Source organism: Leptinotarsa decemlineata, unplaced genomic scaffold (genome assembly GCF_025532065.1).
Source record: "Leptinotarsa decemlineata unplaced genomic scaffold, Ldec_3_MD MMD2_tig00003192_RagTag_RagTag, whole genome shotgun sequence".
Lineage (NCBI taxonomy): Eukaryota > Metazoa > Arthropoda > Insecta > Coleoptera > Chrysomelidae > Leptinotarsa > Leptinotarsa decemlineata.
The window spans coordinates 3,508,864-3,533,794 of record NW_027412582.1 but is presented as its reverse complement, the minus strand read 5'-3'; the positions used below and the strand labels follow the sequence as shown (position 1 = coordinate 3,533,794).

The window sequence follows — 24,931 nt, the reverse complement described above, 5'->3', positions numbered from 1 at the left end:
TTATCTACCCTCAATCATCAATTATTCAAATCAAATAAATAAAAAAACATCCTAGCAAATAGCCCAAACAAATTTCCACATGAATGCGCATAAGCAACGGGAACAGTTCTCAACAGTTCAGCCTCGAGAGCAAAAACGATTCGGGACGGTTCAAAACAGTTTAAAATCATTTCGCGAAATGATCCTAAACTGTTTCGGACTATTTCGGACTGTTTGAGATTTTTTGTTTGTACGCACCATGTCTTGCGCAGTTTCCAAACGTTTTGGGATGTTAGAACCAGAACAAAACTATTCGTCTCTTTCCCTTCCTCCCGTCACCTCTGCGAAATATTCCTTTGGTGACCACATACACTACGCGAAACAACTCTCAATAAAGGACATATTAGGAGATGAATGTGATATTAATATAATCTATTAGCTTTCCTCAGAAATACCAATTTGTTGCATACTCTCTAAATTTTTTTTTCCATGTAATATATCGACAAGTCGCTAATGACCCTAGAGGTCGATGCGACTGTAAATAAATAAATAAATGAAATGAACTCTCACTTAACTAAACAGGGGCGGCGTTCTACAAGTGTGATATATCGTGTGTGCCAAACTAAACACTTTATAGAAATCTGCAACACTCTTCTCTGAGTAGTATTTGAAGAAGTATCTACAATTTCATCAGTTCGGACTTCCGTTGTCTAATATAATATAAATTGATTTGTAATATCTGAAAAAAAATCAAAAGATTAAGCGAAAATAACAATTTTATTAAACAAAAAAACTGAAATTACAAAGAAATAACATACAAGCCAAGAACCAAAAAAATTGAAATATTAAAAAAAAGGTCAAAATTAAAAAATATTATCAACAAAAAATGAAAAATAAAAAATTTAAAGATTCCAAACCAAGTAACGTCACGACGTTTCCATTGTTAGTATCCACAATCGTCTTCGGGTGATAACTGGACTTCGAAATCCGACTATTTATAGACCATTCGAGTGCTTTCACTTATCCCCACTTCTCTCTCTCTGCTTCATTGGTTTTAGGGGGAGATGACCATTTGGCGGGAGTTGGTCGTTTTTCGCTTGATTAGCGGTTTCCATATGTTACGTATATCTACGCTGAGCTTGACTGAATGCGTTGTTGGATAACATATGAATGCTCTGCTATTCCGGAATTCCTGGTTTCTCCTCGTTGTGTGTGTTTCTTGTGCTCAGCAATGCAAACTTTCAATGGCCTCTTAGTTTCACCGATGTATGATTTGCCGCATTCGCAGGGTATCCGACAATGCAATTCTTGGAATTGCAGTCCGCATTTGGTGGCCTGATTTTTGTGAGACTGCAACCGATAGTGTTCCCAGATCTGAAGCAGATCCTGTTGTTATACTTGGACCCAATCCTTCTTATCCTTTCCGATAATCTTCTGATGTAGGGAAGTACAAGTATTGGTTGTGGCGGCTTCTCTTTCTTGTGGAACTCTTACTGTCTTCTTCAGGGTAGTTGATTATAATATTTGGGTGCATTATACGAGAAGCAGCGGGTGAAGATGGAAGATTTGTGTTTGGGGATGACTAGAACTGAACTGTTCCTTGAAGTAAAGCTTCTTCAGTAAGTAATCAGATTGTCGAGTTATCAAAACTTTATGTGTGTTGGTAAGAAGGTGTAGAGTTCTAAGTTTCTCAACATTTAACCATCCTGATTCTTGCATTGCTGGGGATACATGGTCATATTCAGCAATCATAATTAGCTGAGTTTGAGTATCAGCTAATCACCAGCTTTCACATCTGAATAAATATTCAGTAATGGGGTGTTAGGAACAGTATTGAAAAAACGGAATGATGTTTATGTGAATATAATCAATTGAATGTTAAACAATATCAAAGTACATGAAACTCAAAACGCCAAAAAATGACATCTCTCAGTTTGACTCCTTTCGTGACTTTTTAAAGCACTAGATGTAGTAAAAGAACTTGAACAGATCCTACATTGAAATGGTTGCTCTCCAATATGAGTCCGTTCATGAACTTTCAAAGTTTGGCGGCGACTGAAGAATTTCAAACATGTTCCACACTGAGAAGGTTTCTCTCCAGAATGACATCTTCCGTGAACTTTCAAATTATCTTTTCGGGTGAAAGATTTCAAGCAGAATTTGTTGGAATATGTGATCCATTAATTGGTTTTCTTTAGACTATTGTTCTATGCTTCTATATACTGTTCCATGGATTTCTGTTTTATATCAAAAAAATATGAAGTACACAGACCATATACCCTAGACGGTTCACGTAGGTTACTTCACCTTGAATCCTTTTTTAGTACCGATACAAATATTAAGATGGCACTGTAAATTTGTTCTTTGGTTTTATGTCACGGACCCACATATTATTCTCGTGGTCAAAAATAAGAAGATGAAGAACATGTACATAATATAAATAAAAGATGGTCATGTGACTCATGTCACTCGTGTTGTTGTCTGACTGTGTACCCTAGTGATTATTTATTTCGTTATTTAGATTGTTTTACAATGGTTTACCATAACAAATGTTTCGTTCCTTATTGCAAAAGTATATCTAGTATAAGACATGCGTTCCCTAATCCAGATAAAGATATAAATAGGTTCAAGAAATGGATACTGGTAATTAATAATTTGGAACTGATGGAAATGGACCCAAAAGAAATTTACGGTTCTAGAAGGCTGTGTGATAGTCATTTTGAGGCAAAATATATTTCTGCTTGGTCTCACAAGTTATTTGGGAAAACTGTTTCTAATCTAAATCTTCCTGGTAAGTAAAAATTTTAATTCGTGAAACTTAAATGAAACAGACTTTTTTATAGGTTCAACAGACTCAAATGATGTATATGATACTCCATCAACATCTAAGTTTTCAAATAGTTCTGCTCAAGAAAGTACTCAATTCAATGAGTTAGTCATTGAGATTCCAGAATTGAACGAATCTTCTCACAGTATTGAAGGTAATGAATATAAACATACAGACATATATCGAATTGTATGTTCTCAATGAATTATCATTCACACCAAAATTTGTTAATTTCGTTTAGGGAATATGGTGTATCCCAACATTATCATTTCTCACTTCTTTTTATGATATTGTCCAAGTGATAAACTATTGTTTAGATAAACAACCATACTCCAAACATTTAATTCGAATAATTGAAAATACAATAAGAGGCAAGGTTAGCTTTGAATTCTTATCTTGCAATAAAGAGGAACATAAAAATAATATAATTCAATTTGTTATAAAATTCACCATAACAACTATCGCACGTAATTGGTGCAAGCGTGTAAATCAAATTATACAGGGAAAATCGAAACTATATACAGGTACAAATGTAAATAAATTACAAGCCAATAAACTTCGTTTAAACAAAATAAAGAAAAAGAATTAATTCTGAGCAACCTGAACATATAATCACACAAAATGTTTAATGTTGAAATGTTCTGAATAAAAAATCTATAATGATTTAGCTGTTTTTTTTTTCAAACCTTATTACCCTACAACATAAAGCAGTGATTAAGACTTTGTCCCAACTATAATTTTTACATTGTTTTTGGAAATTTCAGCGTGTTGTTTAAAAGTCCACACAACACTCAATATAAAGTGTAGTTTGAGACTCTAAACAATACGCTGAAATTCCCAAAAAACATTTTAATAAAATAAATATTCCCACTATATACAACATTTGAATATCCCGCGTCCGTCACAATGGAACTGATACAAATCTCCAGATGGCGCTTTTTTCCGTCTCTGTTGTCTAGCATTGCCGTGAACCGTCTAGGGTATATGGTCTGTGACGAAGTATGGTGTAGTTGAAATAGCGGATGCCAAGTTTTATTATAAGTTACTAACAATTATTACAAAATAAAGGGGATTATTAAGAACTTTAAATTTTATTTTAATTATATCAACAACAGGTTATGGGCCCAGAACACAGGATATAAAATTAAAGGGTAAAGCAAGGCAAGTTCTAGAATAATTGAAGGCGTGCTTTGACACAAGTGTAAAAAACGCAATAAAAAGAAAATCATGGATTCTGAAGGAGTAAAATTTACCTTTGCGAGGTTAAACATTGTTAATTACCAAAATTGGAAGTTCAGAGTATGAATGATTTTGATAAAGGAAGAAACCTTAAGATTTTTAGATCTGATAATGGCGGAGAATATACAGGCAACAGTATGTAAAAAACTTATTGATAAACCAAGTTATAAAATTCCAATATACAGTACTTTACTACCCAGAACAGAATGGAGTTGGATATAGTGAAACCAGTAAGGGTTATAGGATTTTAGATCCAAAAACAGATAAGGTAACTAAAGGCCGTACAGTTAAATTCAATGAAAGTAGAAATCAACCTTTTCGAGAAATAAATAAATGTCAAGTCGAAAGAGATTCAACATCTGAATCAGAAGTTACTGTTACATTGGATTCAAAAACGAAAGAAATAACAGTCTTTAGAAGAACCTGAACATGAAAAAAAAATAGAAGAATATTCAGATGAAAATGAACATGAAGCGGAGATAATAACAAGATCTGGGAGAATATCAAAAAGAAAACATTCGAAAACTATGTTACATATAATGTTTTCAATGGAAAACAAAATCAAAAGTTTGATTTTGAAAGACGAGATCCGCACACTGTAAGTGAAGCTTTAGCAAGAGAGGATCGTGAGCAATGTATGGATGCCATGAGAAAAGAATATCAGTCGCTAATGGAAAACAATTCGTGGGTCTTAGTTGACCGACCAGCAGAACAGACCGACCAGCAGAACAACAGAAGATAGTGCAAAATAAATGGGTGTTTTGTGTAAAAAAGGCCTCTGATAGTGAAGTGAAATACAAAGGTCGCTTAGTTGCAAAGGGTTTTACCCAGCAATATGGTATTGATTATTATGAAACATTTTCTCCTGTAGTGAGGAACTCCTCAATAAGATTATTATTAGCTTTAAGCATTGAATTGAATTTGTCCATTGACCATTTAGATATTGAGACAGCATTTCTAAATGGAGAAATTGATCGGGATGTTTATATGAATCAACCAGATGGTTTTATAATTAAAAATGAAAATAAGGTAGGTATGTTTATTAAAAAAGGCAATATATGGCTTAAAACAATCTTCAAGAATTTGGAACAATAAAGTGAAAGATATAATGATTAAAATGAATTTCAAACAGTCTTGCCATGAGCCATGTATTTTCTTTAAAAATTCAAAATGTTCAATAATAATTGTCACAATATATGTAGATGATTTTTTGGTTTGTTCAAACTCTGTCTTGATGAAGACAGAGTTTGAACATTTTAAGCTAAAGGATCAAGGTCCAGTAAAGTATTTTTGGTCCTGAATATTGAGTATAATGAAGAAAAACACATTTTGAGAATACATCAGAAAGATTATATTTTAGAACTTTTAGAAAAATTCACATTACAAGAAGCAAAAACTGTTTTGACACCCATCGAACCAGGTTTTAAATTGAAGCCTAATAGTGCTGAATTACCAAACTTACCTTATCAAAATTTGATTGGTTCATTAATGTATTTAGTAGTTCATACAAGACCAGATATTTCATATTCTGTAAGCAATCTGAGCCAATTTAATTTTTTCCAGAGTTCATAGCTAAAAAGCCATGAACTCTGGAAACACGCAAAAAGAATTTTGAGGTACTTGAAAAGCACTATTGATAAAAAACTGACATTTACTAAATCTGATAAAAGTATTATTGGTTACATAGATGCTGATTTTCCAAATGATGTGAATGATAGAAAGTCATATACAGGGTATATTTATAAAATGAGTAATGCAGCAATATCCTGGTAGGCTAAAAAACAGTCTTGTGTAGCATTATCAAGCACAGAGGCTGAGTACATAGCCATCTCTGAAGCTGGCAAAGAAGCAGTTTTCATCACAGTAGAACTAAACACATAGATACTAAGTACCATTACATAAGAGAAATTGTTGATAAAGGTATCGTTGTTCTGGATTATGTTCCCACTGATAAGATGATAGCTGATATTTTTACAAAAAGGCTGCATGGTCCTAAACATAAATTTTGTATTGAAAATTATTTGAACTAATGGATTGAGGGGTAGTGTTGGAATATGTAATCCATTAATTGGTTTTCTTTAGACCATTGTTCTATGCTTCTATATACTCTTCCATGGATTTCTGTTTCATGTCAAAAAAGTATTAGTATGGAGTAAGGTGTAATATAGTTGAAAAGGCGGATGCCAAGTTTTATTATCAGTTACTAACAATTATTACAAAATAAAGGGGATTATTCAGGACTTGAAAGTTAATTTTAATTATATCAACAAGAGTTCATATTTGCATTTCCATTCGCCTTGAGAATTTGTAGAGTATCAAACAGATGAATTTTATCTTATTTTTCACAGTGAATACAGAAATTTGTGGAGTAATACCTAATGTATTAAACAATTCTATGAAATTTGATCCCCACTGGACCTAGTTCTGAGTAACCTTTCCAGAAGGCTCTGGCTCATCACTCCAATGTACATTCCTCACTGTCCTAGAGGGCTCGATGGGCTTATTCATTAAATTTTGTAATGAACTCTTCAATTTTTTTTCGGATTTTCGGATTGAAAAGCTTCTCCCTACAAAAGTAGGGTGCTAATACCGGCCCTTATCCTCCCACCACCCGTTTGACCCTGAATGACACATAATGTGACTTTGAACGTGTAGTTCGACCTTGACACTCGACTCTTCGATATCCTTGAGATTGCGCTGTTACGAAATTTTGCAGTAGGTTTTCGTGCAGTGAATATTTAGAAAATTTCTAAAGGAGTGACGACCTGCGTCATCATCAGCGGGATTCCTTTACTTGCTTGAGCATCGATCTGATTTTTCTGTTGGAAATATAATTCTTTGAGAGGCACATAATTCATTAAATCAGCTGAATTTGGCGCCAATTTCTGTGATAGTTGAGTGAAAGTATTAAGTCAGTAAAATGAAAGGAGAAGGGGAAATTTTCCGCTTCATTGAACAACATTCAGCTATAAAAGCTGTGACACTCATCAAGCAGTTATAAGTTCCAATTTGTTTTGTGCTTTGTTCAAGATGTTTCGTTTGTTTCCTGTTATTGCCGCTTCCTGCTGTCGTATAGTACCCCTACCTACGGAAATATGGGCCCTGATATTTCGGTGAGTATCTTTTTGTTTTCTATGTTGTGTATAATATTCGTGTATCATTTTTATTTATTTAACTAACATAACTTGTCTTCATAGGATGTTGGACCCATGTTCATTAGTTGCTTCTATCAGAGCCAATTCGCAATGGATGGATATTTGCTTCGGAGATTCTATTTTGAGACAGAAAATTCGAGAAGGATTAAAACTGGAGAGAAAACACAATCTGAAGGTTGTCATAGACCCACGGACTACTGTCCAAACTTCTCGATTGGGTAATACCGAAAGGATGTTTTCCCGTAATATGAGAAAAACAGTAGTCCAAAAGAGGTCACGAATACAGATTGAACCAATTCCAGCAATAAAGAGAAAAATGTTAGTACAACTGACTCCAAGTGATCAGGAGATGAAGGCGAAGAGAGCTAGAAAGTGTGTGAAATATCGATTATAAATGATTGATTGTAAAATTTCAAACATTTTTTGTGATTCTGTGATTAAAAATAAAATTCATACATTTTATTTTTTTCTTGTCATTTCAATAAGCGATTATTAGTCTTCTGATAAATGAAATGAAAAAATTGTTTTTTTTCCAATTTGTTATCAATAATTCACTTAGGTTAAAAATTGAAAATATTCATTATTCATTGAAAATATATTTTTTGATATGACTAGAAATCCGTTTTTTTATAATTAGAAGCTACATGTATATTATTTTATAAAACATTCATCTGTTATTGTTCAATAAGTTGTTATTATAAACAAATGCGTTGTCTAAAGGAAGTCAAAATTTAACTTTGGGAACATAATCTTTCATGCAAATTATGATTTGAATAAATCCATTCTTGAGAAAAAATATATTGCTTGAGAACGGATTTGTTAATTAACAATGATTTTTTTCTACCACTTGTGATATATATTAAAGAATCACTTTTTTCAGATCAAACTCCATTTTGCTCTTTGATTGTTGATGAATGTTTATATTTGAATTCTCATTGTTAATTTAATGAAGAATTTGTTATAAATAATAACATATTTCCTATATATCTGTTTCCATCTTTCTACACAGTGTAACAAAAATAACAATGTATTATTTCCTCGAAAAAAAAATTATTTATATTTCATATCGAATTTCAAATTTTCAGTTCTCCTTTACTCCATCAATCTCACCTGGTTTCTTGTTGTTCATATTTTCATTTGTATTTTCTTTGCAAATTTGTAGAGTATCAAACAAATGAATTTTATCTTATTTTTTACAGTAAATACAGAAAGCTATGGAGTAATACCAAATTCATTCATTTGTTTTCTGTTATTGCCGCTTCCTGCTGTCGTATGGTACCCCTACCTACGGAAATATGGGCCCTAAAATTTCGGTGAGTATCTATTTGTTTCCTATGTTGTGTGTAATATTCATCTATCATTTTTATTTATTTATCTATCATAACTTGTCTTTCTAGGATGTTGGACCCATGTTCATTAGTTGCTTCTATAAGAGCCAATCCGCAATGGAGGGATATTTGCTTCGAAGACTCTATTCTGAGACAGAAAATTCAAGAAGGATTAGAACTGGAGAGAAAGCACAATCTGGAGGTTGTCATAGACCCACAGACTACTGTCCATACTTCTCGATTAGGTTATACTGAGAGGATGTTTTCCAGTAATATGAGAAAAACAGTAGTCCAAAAGAGGTCACGAATACAGATTGAACCAATTCCAGCAAAAAAGAAGAAAATGTTAGTACAACCGACTCCAAGTGATCAGGAGATGAAGACGAAGAGAGCTAGAAAGTGTGTGAAATATCGATTATAAATGATCGTAAAGTTTCAAACATTTTTTGTGATTCTGTGATTTGAAATAAAATTCATACCTTTAATTTTTTCTTGTCATTTCAATAAATGAGTTATTAGTCTTCTGATGAATGAAATGAAAACATTGTTATTTTTCGATTTGTTATCAATAATTCACTAAGGTTACAAATCGATCCTTTTTTATAATTAGAAGCTACATGAAAATGATTTTTAAAAACTATCATCTGTTATTATTCAAGAAGTTGTTATAAACAAATGCGTTGTTTAAAGGAAGTCAAAATTTTCCTTTGGAAACATAATATTTGATGCAAATTATGATTTGATAAAATCAATTTTTGAGAAAAAATATATTGCTTGAAAACGGATTTATTAACAATGATTTTTTTCTACCACTTGTGATATATATTAAAGAATCACTTTTTTCAGATCAAACTCCATTTTGCTCTTTGATTGTTGATAAATGTTTATATTTGAATTCTCATTGTTAATTCAATAAAGAATTTGTTATAAATAATAACATATTTCCTATATATCTGTTTCCATCTTTCTACACAGTGTAACAAAAATAACAATGTATTATTTCCTCGAAAAAAAAAATTATTTATATTTCATATCGAATTTCAAATTTTCAGTTCTCCTTTACTCCATCAATCTCACCTGGTTTCTTGTTGTTCATATTTTCATTTGTATTTTCTTTGAAAATTTGTAGAGTATCAAACAAATGAATTTCATCTTATTTTTTACAGTAAATACAGAAAGCTATGGAGTAATACCAAATTTATTCATTTGTTTTCTGTTATTGCCGCTTTCTGCTGTCGTATGGTACCCCTACCTACGGAAATATGGGCCCTGAAATTTCGGTGAGTATCTTTTTGTTTCCTATGTTGTGTGTAATATTCATCTATCATTTTTATTTTCTTATCTATCATAACTTGTCTTTCTAGGATGTTGGACTCATGTTCATTAGTTGCTTCTATAAGAGCCAATCCGCAATGGAGGGATATTTCTGTTTAAAATCTGTTTTTCCGTTAATCAGCTGTCGCCCCCATACGAACGTCAACTCTCAGAAGTTGAGAAACTTGTGCGAGCTAAGGACTAACGAGGTCTTCCCTTTTAACGTGTGATTCCTAACACGTGTGATTCCTTCAAAGACTCTATTCTGAGACAGAAAATTCAAGAAGGATTAGAACTGGAGAGGAAGCACAATCTGGAGGTTGTCATAGACCCACAGACTACTGTCCATACTTCTCGATTAGGTTATACTGAGAGGATGTTTTCCAGTAATATGAGAAAAACAGTAGTCCAAAAGAGGTCACGAATACAGATTGAACCAATTCCAGCAAAAAAGAAGAAAATGTTAGTACAACCGACTCCAAGTGATCAGGAGATGAAGACGAAGAGAGCTAGAAAGTGTGTGAAATATCGATTATCAATGATTGATTGTAAAATTTCAAACATTTTTTGTGATTCTGTGATTTGAAATAAAATTCATACCTTTAATTTTTTCTTGTCATTTCAATAAATGAGTTATTAGTCTTCTGATGAATGAAATGAAAACATTGTTATTTTTCGATTTGTTATCAATAATTCACTAAGGTTACAAATCGATCCTTTTTTATAATTAGAAGCTACATGAAAATGATTTTTAAAAACTATCATCTGTTATTATTCAAGAAGTTGTTATGAACAAATGCGTTGTTTAAAGGAAGTCAAAATTTTCCTTTGGAAACATAATATTTGATGCAAATTATGATTTGATAAAATCAATTTTTGAGAAAAAATATATTGCTTGAAAACGGATTTATTAACAATGATTTTTTTCTACCACTTGTGATATATATTAAAGAATCACTTTTTTCAGATCAAACTCCATTTTGCTCTTTGATTGTTGATAAATGTTTATATTTGAATTCTCATTGTTAATTCAATAAAGAATTTGTTATAAATAATAACATATTTCCTATATATCTGTTTCCATCTTTCTACACAGTGTAACAAAAATAACAATGTATTATTTCCTCGAAAAAAAAATTATTTATATTTCATATCGAATTTCAAATTTTCAGTTCTCCTTTACTCCATCAATCTCACCTGGTTTCTTGTTGTTCATATTTTCATTTGTATTTTCTTTGAAAATTTGTAGAGTATCAAACAAATGAATTTCATCTTATTTTTTACAGTAAATACAGAAAGCTATGGAGTAATACCAAATTTATTCATTTGTTTTCTGTTATTGCCGCTTTCTGCTGTCGTATGGTACCCCTACCTACGGAAATATGGGCCCTGAAATTTCGGTGAGTATCTTTTTGTTTCCTATGTTGTGTGTAATATTCATCTATCATTTTTATTTTCTTATCTATCATAACTTGTCTTTCTAGGATGTTGGACTCATGTTCATTAGTTGCTTCTATAAGAGCCAATCCGCAATGGAGGGATATTTCTGTTTAAAATCTGTTTTTCCGTTAATCAGCTGTCGCCCCCATACGAACGTCAACTCTCAGAAGTTGAGAAACTTGTGCGAGCTAAGGACTAACGAGGTCTTCCCTTTTAACGTGTGATTCCTAACACGTGTGATTCCTTCAAAGACTCTATTCTGAGACAGAAAATTCAAGAAGGATTAGAACTGGAGAGGAAGCACAATCTGGAGGTTGTCATAGACCCACAGACTACTGTCCATACTTCTCGATTAGGTTATACTGAGAGGATGTTTTCCAGTAATATGAGAAAAACAGTAGTTCAAAAGAGGTCACGAATGCAGATTTAACCAATTCCCGCAAAAAAGAGGAAAATGTTAGTACAACTGACTCCAAGTGATCAGGAGATGAAGACGAAGACGGCTAGAAAGTGTGTGAAATATCGATTATAAATGATTGATTGTACAATTTCAAACATTTTTTGTGATTCTGTGATTTGAAATAAAATTCATACTTTCAATTTTTTCTTGTCATTTCAATAAATGAGTTATTAGTCTTCTGATGAATGAAATAAAAAAATTGCTATTTTCTAATTTGTTATCAATAATTCACTTAGGTTAAAAATTGAAAAGATTCATTAATCATTGAAAATATATTTCTTGATATGACTATCGATCCTTTGTTTATAATTAGAAGCTACATGAAAATTATTTTCAAAAGCTTTCATCTATTATTGTTCAAGAAGTTGTTATAAACAAATGTGTTGTCTAAAGAAAGTCAAAATTTTCCTTTGGAAACATAATCTGATGCAAATTATGATTTGAAATAATCAATTCTTGAGAAAAAATATATTGCTTGAAAACGGATTTGTTAATTAACAATGATTTCTTCCTACCACTTGTGATAAATATTAAGGAATCATTTTTTTCAGGTCAAACTTCATTTTGCCCTTTGATTGTTGATATTTGAATTTTCATTGTTTATTCAATAAAGAATTTGTTGTAAACAATTACATATTCCCTATATATCTGTTTCCATCTTTCTACACAGTGTAACAAAAATAACAATGTATTATTTCTTCGGGAAAAAATATTTATATTTCATATCGAATTCCATAAATTCAGTTCTCCTTTACTCCATCAATCTCACCTGGTTTTTTTGATATTCATATTTGCATTTCTATTCGCTTTGAGAATTTGTAGAGTATCAAACAAATGAATTTTACCCTATTTTCCACAGTAAATACAGAAAGGTGTGGAGTATTACCAAATTTATCAGACAATTCTATGGAAATTGATCCCATATCAGGAACTAATTATTATTAGTCATTGGGCCCCACTGGACCTAGTTCTGAGTAGGTATATGATGTTCAGGAACATCGTGAAAAAATAATTGCTTTGGCAGCTAACACGTAAATTATCAAAAATGCCGAAATATAAATATATATTGCGGCACCCTTATCGTATCTCATGGTAGATCCTCACTATGTCTGGAAGAGCTCAGAAGGGACTTTTTCCAAGTCAACAGAATTGGCTCTGAAGCATCTCTCTGTGATGGTCACTTCTGCGTCATCTGAAAGTTCATATTCACCAAAGCAGGAAATATGGTCAGGAAAACACGAAACCGTACTTTAGTAAGGAGATAATCAAATTAATTGTTTTTAAAATCCTTACCTAAAAATTTTATGGCAATAAATATTCTAGTCAAATGTAAAATGAGGCTGAAAATTTGTGAAAATAATTAATTTTAATTTTTCTATTGCTTAAACTCAAACATTAACAAAAGATTTGTTTTATATGTTACTTTTCGAGATCATTAGATGGTCATCATTTCATTTTATGTTCATTCTAATGAAATATTTGGAGGTACTTAAAATTTGGTTTCCTTAGTCTTTACCCTAATAGTTTGAAGGAACATTTTTTTTCGATTTTAAGTTTTGAAATCAAAATATTGTCATTTTAGTTACAATTATCATTTCATTTGATTTTTAATCTCATGAATTCTCAACATGAGTCTCTTAGTTGTATGATTGGTATATTAGTTTGTTGAATAATAGTAAAAATCGACTTTTTCACAGAAATCGATTATTTCTTTCTTCTGAAATTGATTTCTGACAAATCGATCAATATTGAAAAAAGAAAAATCGATTTTTAAATGATAGATTCTTTTTTTTATCTCAATAAATACTACCTGGTGTTTTAACAGATTCAGTTTTGTTTTATCAAAAGCTCTCGACGCGAAAAATGAGTTTGACCCAACTTTGTACAGAAGTTGATAGATGGCGCAAAAATCGAAATCTGTCGAGTGTATTTTATTGAGATTTTTAATTTAAGGACCATAAATCAACGGTAGTTCTTGTTATTTTGAAAACTGATGTCGAAATATGTTATAAATATTCATTGAATTAGTTAAAACAGTATTTCAGAAGACAGTTTTCACTGTTTTTTTAAACTTGGATCTACTAAGACTTTAAACTCAAGGGTAAGACGATTATACAAAGTATAGTCCAGGCTTATTTTTTGAGATTTTGTTATGAATACATATCGGCAATGTTATCTGTGTTTAGAGTGACTGATGTTTCGTATATCCCTTTTTTGAATTTTAAAAATATCAGCAGCTCCCACAGAATTTCCTCAGAGAACTACACCATAGCTAATCGGAGAGTGAAAAGGAGAAAAATAGGTTGTTTTTAGAGTATGGTACTAGTTACTGGTTAGTTTTTTTTCCTGAGGGGAACGCTCCTGCTCGAAGTGTGGGACTCCATGACTCTGTCACAGCCTACCCACTAAAACCCCTCTTCAGCATTCAATTGGCTCTTTCTGGAACTGCTTTGGGGCATTACTTCAGAAAGAGGATGCTTATTGTTCTTAGTTTTTTTTCCTCATCGCTGTCTATTTTCTCTCACCCTGATGTCTCTCTCCTTCGTGTCAATTATGTATTTGGCCAGGGAGCTTATCTTAGTCCAAATTTCTGCATCCTCCAGCATCTTGTTTATTATGCTGTCTGGAGTTAGTTGACCTGTGACCGTTTCCACTTCTTGTCTTTTTTGATGCCATCTCATACAGGTGAAGAATGTATGATAGACGGTGTCACCTTCCTCGCAGTATATGCATGAGTCGCTATTGCTTACATGGAAACGTTTGCGGTAAGTCTGGAAGCACCCGTGCCCTGTTAGTAGCTGTGTCAGGTGGTACGTGGTATCACCATGCTTCCTCGAAAACCAGGGAGCTATATCCGGGATAAATCTGCGCGTCCACAGTCCTGTGTCTGCTTCTCCTTGCCACCATTCCTGCCATCTTTCGAGCATAGTCGTGTTAGCGTTGGTCTTCTCAGTTGACCTCTCTTCCATTCTTTGTCTAGCCCATATGTGGATGGGGGGAATCTATGCTACTACTAAAAGTGACCTAGTGGATGCGGTTCTGTATAGTTACTGGTTAGTGTGACAGTTCCAAGTCAGGTTACTGCCAAAGTAATTCTTAATAATTTTACCTCTTTCAAGTCATCATTCACAGTACGCGCAGAAAAATGCAAATTTTGGGTTTTATTCGTATTTAATTAAAGATTATTCATTGTGAACCAACTTTCTGCCATATCATGCACTTCATTAGAGACGTAATCCATCTTGAGTTCATTCAGGTTGAAGCCTGGCTCCCTTCCCCTTTTAACTGGTGTTTGTCAGAAAGACAAACGGGTCATGACTGGTGTTTAATGGTGGCATGAAAGTCCTCAGACATCCATACCGCCCTTCGCTGTATATCCCTACCTGGCTGTGGTGAGATGGATGAAGATATTATTCATCTGTTAACGGAGGACATAGGGGCCTCATTCGACAGAGTTTCGGGGCCTTCTATATCGGGAGGGGTCGTCTACAGCGTAATCTATAGCTTCCCTGACTAAAGGATTTTCGTGAGTTTCAGCGTAATCTAAAACTCGCCGGTTCCTCGATTGGATGGACTGCTGAATGGAAGGCAGCTTCAAATCTCTGCGGATGGCTTCATTCCGCACGAACCACGGAGCATTCACAATCATCCGTAGAATTTTGTTTTGTAAAGTCTCCAAGATGGAGATGTTAGTCGGAGCCGCTTGTCCCCAAACGCCTGAAGCATACATGATGACAGACTTGAACATCATGTTATAGATCGTGATTTTATTTTTTAGGCTTAACTTAGATTTTCTATTTATCAAAGGGTACAGGCTTGCCACCCGACCCTGGATCTTTGCCTTCACGCTTAACAGGTGCGGGTTCCAGGTGAGCCTACGGTCTATAAGAAGACCTAGGTACTTGACCCGCGTTTGCCAATCAATCTCTCTTCCAGAGATTCTTACTTTCATGGCCGGAGAAGCTATCGTTCTTACCATGGTTATTGCCTGAGTTTTTTCCGGATTCACTCGGATCTTCCACTCGAGGTACTAGCGCTCGAGGTCGCCCAATGCACGTTGCATATAGACGATCGCGAGCTCCCGACCCATGGAAGATGAGAGGAGAGCCGTGTCATCGGCGTAGAGAGATACCTTCACATGCTCGGACCTCGGAAGGTCGCTGGTATAAAGGGAATAGAGCGTGGGAGAGAGCACGGCCCCCTGTGGCACTCCAGCGAGGATCTCTCTGTTGTCAGACAGAGAGCCCTCTACTCTAACCTGAAATGTTCTGTCTTTCAGGAAAGACCCAATCCACCGGATCAGGCCCCGAGGCAGGTCGAACGCGATTAATTTGTGAAGAAGGCCTTCATGCCAAACGCGGTCGAAGGCCTTCGAAATATCTAGTAGGACTAGATGAACTTTTTTGTTCCTATTTAGCTCCGCGATGGTATTTTCGACCAGTCTCAGAGCCTGCAACTCAGTGGAATGTTCTCTCCTGAAGCCGAATTGCTCATCAGGCAGAACATTTCGGTCCTAAACTTCTTCGTTGAGCCTTTGAAGTACGACTCTTTCAGCCAGCTTAGCCGCCGACGAGAGCAGACTAATCGGGCGATAATTCTGCGGGAAAAGCCGGTTCTGCCCCTGTTTTGGGAGCATGACGACGACCGCATGTTTCCACCTTCTGGGGAAGTATCTTAGAGCCAGAGAGTTGTTGATGATGTTCAGTAGGCTCTCGACGCAGTTTTCCGGGAGCTTCTTCAATAACTTTTCATTAGAGAGTTCATTCTTGTGACTCCTTGAGAGGATAAACGCGGTGACGTCAGGAAACAAAACTGATTTATGAGGTTGCGTGAAGTTAGAAATATTATTTATATATAATGGATAGCAATAGCTCCAGTACTGATCCTTGGGACATCCCATGTTTTACAAGTTCATATTGAGATACTAGGACACATGTATTCATTTTTACATTTAATTAACCTACAACTTATGTTTCCAACACAAAGATGATTGATGATGGATTTTACAGAATGAATATTCAGGAGAATAGAATTAGTAGCAGTTCTGTTATGAGGGAGCAAACACTAGATCTCAATGGTCGTTCATGATTTAAATGTGTTCGATGTAAACGTTCATTCATGAGTATTACACCATATAATGTATGTTCCTCATGTCATAAACATGAGGATCGAGAGACACTTAGAGAACGAATACGTTTTGAAAAAGAAATGATGGACACGTTGAGACAGAGGCGTATTAGAGATGAATAGGTTAGATACTATTATATATGTAAACATTTATTTTATTTACAGATGAGTTACGAAGAAGAAAATTGGGACGACAATTTTTCAACTGATATCCTTGATTGGGATATAGTTAAAACCCCTCCTGTGAAAAAAAATAAAAACATTAAAAAAATTGAAGCTAGCTGAGAGGGAACGACACAAAAAAATAGCTGAACAAAAGACAGAATCAGAGGAGAAGGAGCAGAAGGATTAAAATTAAATACGATCAATTTTATATTTTTGGAAAAAATAAATAATTAAATTTACGTCTCTCATTCATTTTTTTTCAGCAAAATGTCTTTTGAATATACCTTTACGGATTTCAATGATTTATATGGGGATAAATTATTGGGGGCTTGTGAGGACATGGAGATAACGTTAACAGAAATTTACAATTTAACAACTAGTGAATTCATAACAAATATTTTATTCTGTAATATTTGTAACCCTCCAAAAGAAACCAGCATGAAAGCCATGAAAAAATAAAAACGTCAGTTTTGTAATCATTATAAAAAGAAAACTATATTTGAATTATAAGTAAAAAAATATAGATGAATTACTCATTTTTTTTTAATTCATTCATTCAAATTAAAATCTCAAAAACAGTTCATTTCATAGTTCATTATTAGTAAAATGGACCAAAATCAACTATTATGTAAACAAATTACGACCACAAAGGTCAATTGAATTTCCAGTAAACTGCCAAATGCGTCACAAAAAATATCATGTGGGCGAGGCGTGGCTCGGCTGGTCTCCATCGGACCACTTTCTCAACAAAAACACTCCCTATACACCTCAAATGGGTACCTATTAAATTAAGGCCCTTTTGGCAGTTCTTCTTCAACCCATTCTGGTCATTGACGATAAAAACCAACAGGGTTGCTCAAGAAGTTACGTCATTCTTAGTTACGTCTCTCCATATATTAAAGTCCTTTTGACATTTTTATTCGTCGAAGACGTCGAGATAACACCCTCCTGGTCATTGACGATATCCTCTACAAGAACTAACAAGGGTGCACAAGAACTTACGTCATTCCATTGTTCTCATGGGTACATTTAAGCCTTTTTGACAACTCTTCACGTACCTACGTCATCCTTACACCTAAGGGTTGCGAGAACTCGATGGACTTCAGAGAACTGGATGTTTAGCGGGATGTTAACTACTGTGGTCATATTTGAGAAAAATCTGCCCAAAGTTCGTACACACTTTGCCACGGATGCCAAGTTTCTGCATGGCTACATGTAGTACCTAATATATTTTGAGCAGGCGTTAAGTCTTCTCTATCCGTGATACCAGTATTCTTCAGATTTTTCTTATTATTATTCATTTTTATAATAATTTGTGGTAAAACGAATAGATAATGGACGAGATTTCTGAGGATCATATTTACCTAGACGATAACATTTCTCAACGTCGGAACTATTTATAGTTAGGTTCATTTTCAGATTGAAAACTTCCAAACTATCCTCAATCATATTTTCAGCTAACCCATATAGAGTATAATATTCTTACTTCTCATTACTTGTTCACAATTTTCTTGCTGATTGAAGAGTGTCGAAATAATTCCAGCTTGACCTTTCAACTGCCCTTTCGGTTTAGCATTCTCTTCTTTCAACATCTCCAATTCTGCATCAAATGTCTTACTTATCGTTTCTGTTATTGCTTTGACTAAATGAGAGAGAAAATCTTCTGAAGTGCACAATTTGGTGACCAATGTTTTCACCATTGACTGTAGATCACCATTTGTATTCATGCCGATAAATGTTTTCAAAGAAACTTCAAAAATAAAAATTGTTCAAATTCAGAGTACACACTCCTCCACTTATAATTTTAGTGAGTTTGCACGTTGTCTAACATTTACAATAATTAGCAGCAGCAAATCCAAAACACGTCTACTCCATTCGACACACACACATATCAACGGAATCTTCGTTGCTCAGAAACGAATAATGCTTTACAATCTACGTCATACTGATTCATGTCGACCTGTTTTCAAGCAAAAAAGATATTAACATTGCCTTCTCTCTATATTTATAACTCTATGCTCTTTGTGAAGAAACGCGAAGTTGAATTAGAAACTACCTCCCTATGTCATAATTACGCAACTAGGAACAGGAATTTAATCAAACTACAACAATATCGTACAAAATTATACGAAAAGACGCCTTCTCTAGCAGGCTCAAAATTTTTCAATTGTCTACGTCTACCTTTCGAACATGAAAAGTGTAGCGTCAATATTTAGAGGCAATAAGGCAAGTGTCTTATTCCGAAACAATTTTTTCCACCGTTGAGGATGACAGTTATTCAAACCAAAAGTTATTTTTTAAATACTTATATTAGTAGTATTCTTTATTTGCATACCACAAAAAACACATTGCATAAAACTGATTGTAATAATGGTGTCTACATATTACGATAACAAGAAACGAGTGTTTATTGAAAGAACTTTAAACAGTATTTTTATAAAAGAATAAACCTAATTTATATTAAACATATTCCCACAACAAATTATTTAGAAAAAACATTTTCTTACAAGTATTTATGAAAACCGTTCCTGAAGAAATATAAATTTGATAAGTTATAAGCAGTAAACTGAAGTGATGAGAATAATTTCTGAAAAAGATTAAAAGGGGTATATTTTGGAGAGAATAATCTTTGAAATTGGTGCTGAAGAGGCAATAAGGCAGGTGTCTTATTCCAAAACAATTTTTCCACCATTGAGGATGACAGTGTTCCATGTAAGTGAAAACATCCATAACGTATTCAAGAAACACTTTACACGCCTGAAGAAGCTATTGTATGGCGAAACACGTGTTGCGTTTTTGTTAAACTGTTTAGTGAAAATCTCACAATAAATTGTTTTTCAAATACTCTTTTATATAGTACATTGCTTGAACTATATCTAATTCGATTTCATAACGAATGTTTGGAGTACAAACTGAATAGGAAAATGTGTTTTTTTCTATAGTTCATTGTTAATAAAAGTAGTTGTTTCAAAACTAATTTTTCTTTCGTGCAATTCAATGTTTATGCACAATTAAATGTTTTTTCTGATTTCCATGAGTTTTCCAAGACTTCGAATAGCTTTTACACTGAAATTTATTTATTTATTTCATACACTATTCTACAGGATGAACCCAATTACAGAATAGGGAGTAACAGTAGCATTTACAAATATGTACTTACACAATATAGTTTGTGAATCTATATAAAAAAAATCAAAAACAAAACTGTCAGTTAGCTAAGAAATGTCTTTTGATTTGTATAATCTGGCAGTTGAATACATCTAGGTCATGACTAAAAGAATTAGAGGTATCGCACATTGTATAAATTGAAGATTTTTTCATTATATTTGTACGCGGAGTGTTGAGATAAAATGTGACACTATTCCTAGATGACCGTCTAGGAACCCAAAAATTCAACATATATAACAGCAGGTGATGATATTGTTTATGACCTTGAATAAAAAGAGAAATGGATAATATTTACGCCTTACCTCGAGACTACAAAAATTGTGAGTTACAAATAATTCATAATAGGGCATTCCTACAGTAGGATACGTGCCTTCGAATTTAAAAGACATATATTTTAGGAAGCGCCTCTGTAGGGCTTCTAGTTTACTTATATGAACCTGATAGTAGGGACTCCACACGACAGATGCATATTCCAGGCTAGATCGAACAAAAGTGAAATAAAGTAATTTCAATGTTGAAGCTTTTTCAAAGTCTTTTTTATTTCTAACTAAGAATTTATACATGCGATAAGCTGTTGTTAGAATAGTGTCAACATGTTTATTGAAAGAGAGGGATGAATCAAAAGTAACACCTAGATCAGTGAGTGTGTCAGGACGCTCCAGAACTTTGTTCTGATGTTGTTTGTTTATAATAATAATAAATGGGCTTTATTCATTGACATACATTGTTTATAAAGAAGAAGTAAATACAAAAATCAATGAAAGGGCTAAGTTCAGCTGAGGCTGTTTTACAACAGCAATACAGCATGTATTATATAGAAGTATAAAAATAATTACCTAGTATACATTGATAAGTGAGTAGTTCATGAATCTTTGTGAGACTAAGAAAAAACAAAGGTTATAAAGTCCAAAATAAATATTAAAAATCTATTTAGCTTCAATAAGGTAAAATATGGCAAAACATACACAAAGGTGAGACAAAGGGAAAACCATATGAGCAAGGCATATCTAGCCAGAAAACTTCAGATACGTTTTCAACTTTTTCTTGAAATTATATATGGAGTTGTGTCTAAATTCACTGGGCAGAACATTATATTGTTTGATAGAGCTGTAAATAAAACTACGAGAAAAGCAGGCTGTCGAATGTTTTGGAATAATAAAAGTGTGACGGTTTCGTGTCCTCGAATTATTCTGTGATTTGAAAGTTTTATATCTTTCATAAATATAATTTTACTTTTTGTAAATGAGAAATTTATGTGTATTGACGAGTAGGTGGAGCTGCCAGGTTTTAGCAATCGGTAACCAACCTGACTCCTCGAACTTGGGGGATATATGGTCGAATTTTCTCACACCATAAGAAAGACGAATGAAATTGTTTTGTATTTTTTGTAAGCGATTTACATCAGTTTGTATCAAAGCAGGCCCGTAGATTATATCGCAATATGCTAATATAGACAATATGAGGGTTTCGCAAAGTTTCAACTTCAATTTGGAAGTCATAATATCTCTACTTTGATAGAGTTGACGTAAGATACTGCACCAGCTACGACAAAGTGAATTTATTATATGTTTGTGAAATTTCAGATCAGCATCTACCCACAAACCCAAGTCCTTGCTTTCTGTAATTATTTGTAGTAAGTCTTGTCCAAGTTGGATTTCAATTCTTCCTTCAATTTCCCGTCTTTTGTGTTTCAGGCCAAAAAGTATCAGCTGAGATTTTTCAGAATTCAATTTCAGGTTATGGGCTATAGATAGATCCAGTAACTTTTGTAGATCGCTGTTAATTTTTTCCATTGCCACCTGCCAGTTACTTGGAGGAATTCGATAATATACGTGAGTGTCATCTGCATAATGATGAACTGTGCAATGATCAATTATTTTATGGAAGTCAGATATACAGGGTGTTCATTTGAAAACTTCCCACCACGGATTTATCGAAAACTACTGATTGAAAGAAAAAACGCCGAGACACGTCAGAAGATACATCAAAGGGGACAACTTTTTAACCAATAACTACTTCACCCCCTTTCACCCTCTGCACCCCAGGATCATTTCCTTGAAAATTTTAAATGACAAGGGGTATCGAGTGATAGCTTGTTTGAAAAGTCTTCCGAAGTCCTTCATTTTGACGTTTATTTTTTTCAAATCGGTCGATTCGTTTTCCAGAAAATTAGAAAAATCTGCATTAATTTTTATTTGTTCCGATAGAAAACAAAAACACACGAAAATATCACTTTTCATTTCAATTACATTTAAGGTTTGCCAAACTAAACTCCATAAATTTCATCCATTCAAAATGAAAATATTGCAAGAGTTAACCGAAGATGATTTTGATAGGCGAGTGGAGTTTTGTGAAATAATGACTGCAGCGATTAATGATAATACCATTCGTGTGAAGAATGTCTGCTTCACTGATGAATGCACATTTTATCTAAATGGATTTGTTAATAAGCATAACTGTAGGTATTGGAGCAATGAAAATCCGCATGATTTTGTGGAAGGGCACACCCAGTACCCTCAAAAAATTAATGTATGGGCAGGCATTTTAGGAAACAAAGTGCTTGGGCCATTGTTCATTGATAGAAATTTAAATGGAGACATTTATTTGGATATGTTGGAAACTACTATCAATCCGCTTATCACTGAAACCATTGAAAACCAAATCGAAGAGGATGGAAACCCTACACTTGATGAGGCTCAGATATATTTCCAGCAAGACGGTGCTCCTCCTCACTATGTTCTTCCGGTTCGACAATGGCTAGACAACGAGTTGCCCGATAAATGAATAGGGCGAAGAGGGCCTATAGAATGGCCTGCTAGGTCCCCGGATTTGACGCCATTAGACTTTTTTCTATGGGGCCATTTGAAGTCCATTGTGTTCACTCCCCAACCTGCAAATTTGAATGAACTTCGTCAAAGCATTATCGACAGCTGCCATGATATCCAACAACATGTATTTGAAAATGTCCGTCAGGAATTTGAACATCGCCTATATCATTGTTTGGCCACCAACGGGCAACATTTTGAACAATTATTGAAATAAAATGTAATATTTTTGTATGTATTGTTTCGAAAATTCCCAAATTAGGATCAATAATATTTTTCTAATTTTCTGGAAAACGAATCGACCGATTTGAAAAAAATAAACGTCATAATGAAGGACTTCGGAAGACTTTTCAAACAAGCTATCACTCGATACCTCTTGTCATTTAAAATTTTCAAGGAAATGATCCTGGGGTGCAGAGGGTGAAAGGGGGTGAAATAGTTATTGGTTAAAAAGTTGTCCCCTTTGATGTATCTTCTGACGTGTCTCGGCGTTTTTTCTTTCAATCAGTAGTTTTCGATAAATCCGTGGTGGGAAGTTTTGAAATGAACACCCTGTATATATAGAGAGAGAATAGAATTGGGCCAAGGATAGAGCCCTGAGGTACTCCATAATCAACAGGTAAAGCACTAGAACACTTTCCATCCAGACATACTGACCGAGTCCGATTTCTGAGGTAACTTTTCAATAGATTTACAGTCCCTTCACTAATCGAGAAATGACATTTTCCTACACAGAATATTGTGGTCTAATGTATCGAATGCTTAACTGTAGTCCAAGAGTACCATGGCAGTTACTTCATTATTATCAGTTGCTTTGAATAAATCTTGGGTGATGTTTACAAGAGCGGTGGTGGTGCTATAGAATGTACGAAATCCAGATTGAAAAATTATTATTGTATACAAAAGAATCAATTTGAATCCATGCAGAAGGAAAATGATTTGTTTCTATAGAGGAATTGAATATATGTGTGATGTGGTTGATAAGATAATTTTCAATATACTTTAGCATAATTAGAGAAATGTTGTCAGATCCAGCAGTTACTTTTCTGCGAAACTCTGCGAAACTTCAAAGTAGGTCCGTTATAGGTCTGAGTATATATATAAGTTAGTTAGTTATATAAGTTAGGGCTGTGTTTATTTTTCAAAATTTCAAGTTTTCTCAGAGTACGCCAGATCAAACTGGAATTTCGGTTTCTAGAAAAAAATTCTAAATAGACTTTTTTTTCACATCGGATTGCTCCGGTGGTATAATTATGGAGTTCCTTATAGCTTGTCCAGTCTCTATGAGATTTGGTTACTTTGAACTTTCCAAGAGCTTTATCTCTTAGTTTAATCATTTCCTTGATGTTAAAGGTAAGTCATGGAGCGGGCGGTTTTGTTGTTCTTATAGACCTAACTGGGGCATGGGCATTGAAAAGAATTGTTGTGTTTGTGGTGAAAAACTCTACCATTGCATCTACAGTTTCGAAGTGATATATTTTATCCCAATCAAAGAGGTGGACATCATTGAAAAAAATCATCTTGTTTGAAATTTCGGAAATCTCGGTAGTAAACTGTTTTGTATTTTGATGTTGTTTTTAGTGATATAATTTCACAAGTAATTGCAAGATGATTGGAGATACCAATATCTAAAACTTCAACTGACTGTAATCATCCTTTTCTGATGTTACCAAGATATCAATAAGGGTATGAATATTAGCTGTTATTCTTGTAGGAACTTCTATCTGTTGAGACAGATTATAACTTTGAAGAAAGTTTAGAAAGAATTATATTCTATAGTTATTCATTCCTAAGAGGTTAATATTCATATCTCCTGCCAAGTTCAAGGAATCGCAGTTCATTAAAAAATTTTACAGCATACATCAGTAGTAGGTTTGATGACTCCGGATGGTTAAGACTTGAAA

At 33.8% G+C, this 24,931-nt stretch overlaps 4 protein-coding genes across 10 annotated transcripts in view; 2 read left to right on the top strand and 2 right to left on the bottom strand.

Moving 5' to 3' along the window:
* Positions 1–24,931, top strand: part of LOC141483160 (uncharacterized) — a 519,459-nt gene that overhangs the window by 270,610 nt on the left and 223,918 nt on the right. The gene's annotated exons all lie outside the window — the stretch shown is intronic.
* Positions 1–24,931, bottom strand: part of LOC111516515 (uncharacterized) — a 155,945-nt gene that overhangs the window by 75,393 nt on the left and 55,621 nt on the right. The gene's annotated exons all lie outside the window — the stretch shown is intronic.
* LOC141483161 (uncharacterized) overlaps positions 1–24,931 on the bottom strand; it is a 192,313-nt gene that overhangs the window by 147,210 nt on the left and 20,172 nt on the right. The gene's annotated exons all lie outside the window — the stretch shown is intronic.
* On the top strand, positions 2,387–12,047 carry LOC141483166 (uncharacterized). Of its 6 annotated transcripts, none has more exons than XM_074177639.1 (7): positions 2,387–7,518; positions 8,400–8,513; positions 8,598–8,873; positions 9,695–9,808; positions 9,893–10,358; positions 11,129–11,242; positions 11,327–12,047. In XM_074177639.1, the coding sequence occupies exons 1-5, from the start codon at positions 7,244–7,246 to the stop codon at positions 9,960–9,962; spliced, it is 849 nt and encodes a 282-aa protein (XP_074033740.1). In that variant the 5' UTR covers positions 2,387–7,243; the 3' UTR covers positions 9,963–10,358; positions 11,129–11,242; positions 11,327–12,047. The 6 variants fall into 6 exon arrangements, with proteins under 6 accessions (XP_074033740.1, XP_074033738.1, XP_074033737.1 ...); XM_074177637.1 differs by having other exon boundaries at positions 8,598–8,927; positions 9,893–10,304; XM_074177636.1 differs by having other exon boundaries at positions 8,598–8,927; positions 11,327–12,046.

Coding starts and splice junctions, on each gene's coding strand:
- LOC141483166 (XM_074177637.1), top strand. CDS start 7,244: ATGTTGGACCCATGTTCATTAGTTGCTTCTATCAGAGCCAATTCGCAA. Junction 8,928..9,694: donor AAGACGAAGAGAGCTAGAAA/GTGTGTGAAATA, acceptor TATTTTTTACAG/TAAATACAGAAAGCTATGGA. Junction 9,809..9,892: donor ATATGGGCCCTGAAATTTCG/GTGAGTATCTTT, acceptor TTGTCTTTCTAG/GATGTTGGACTCATGTTCAT.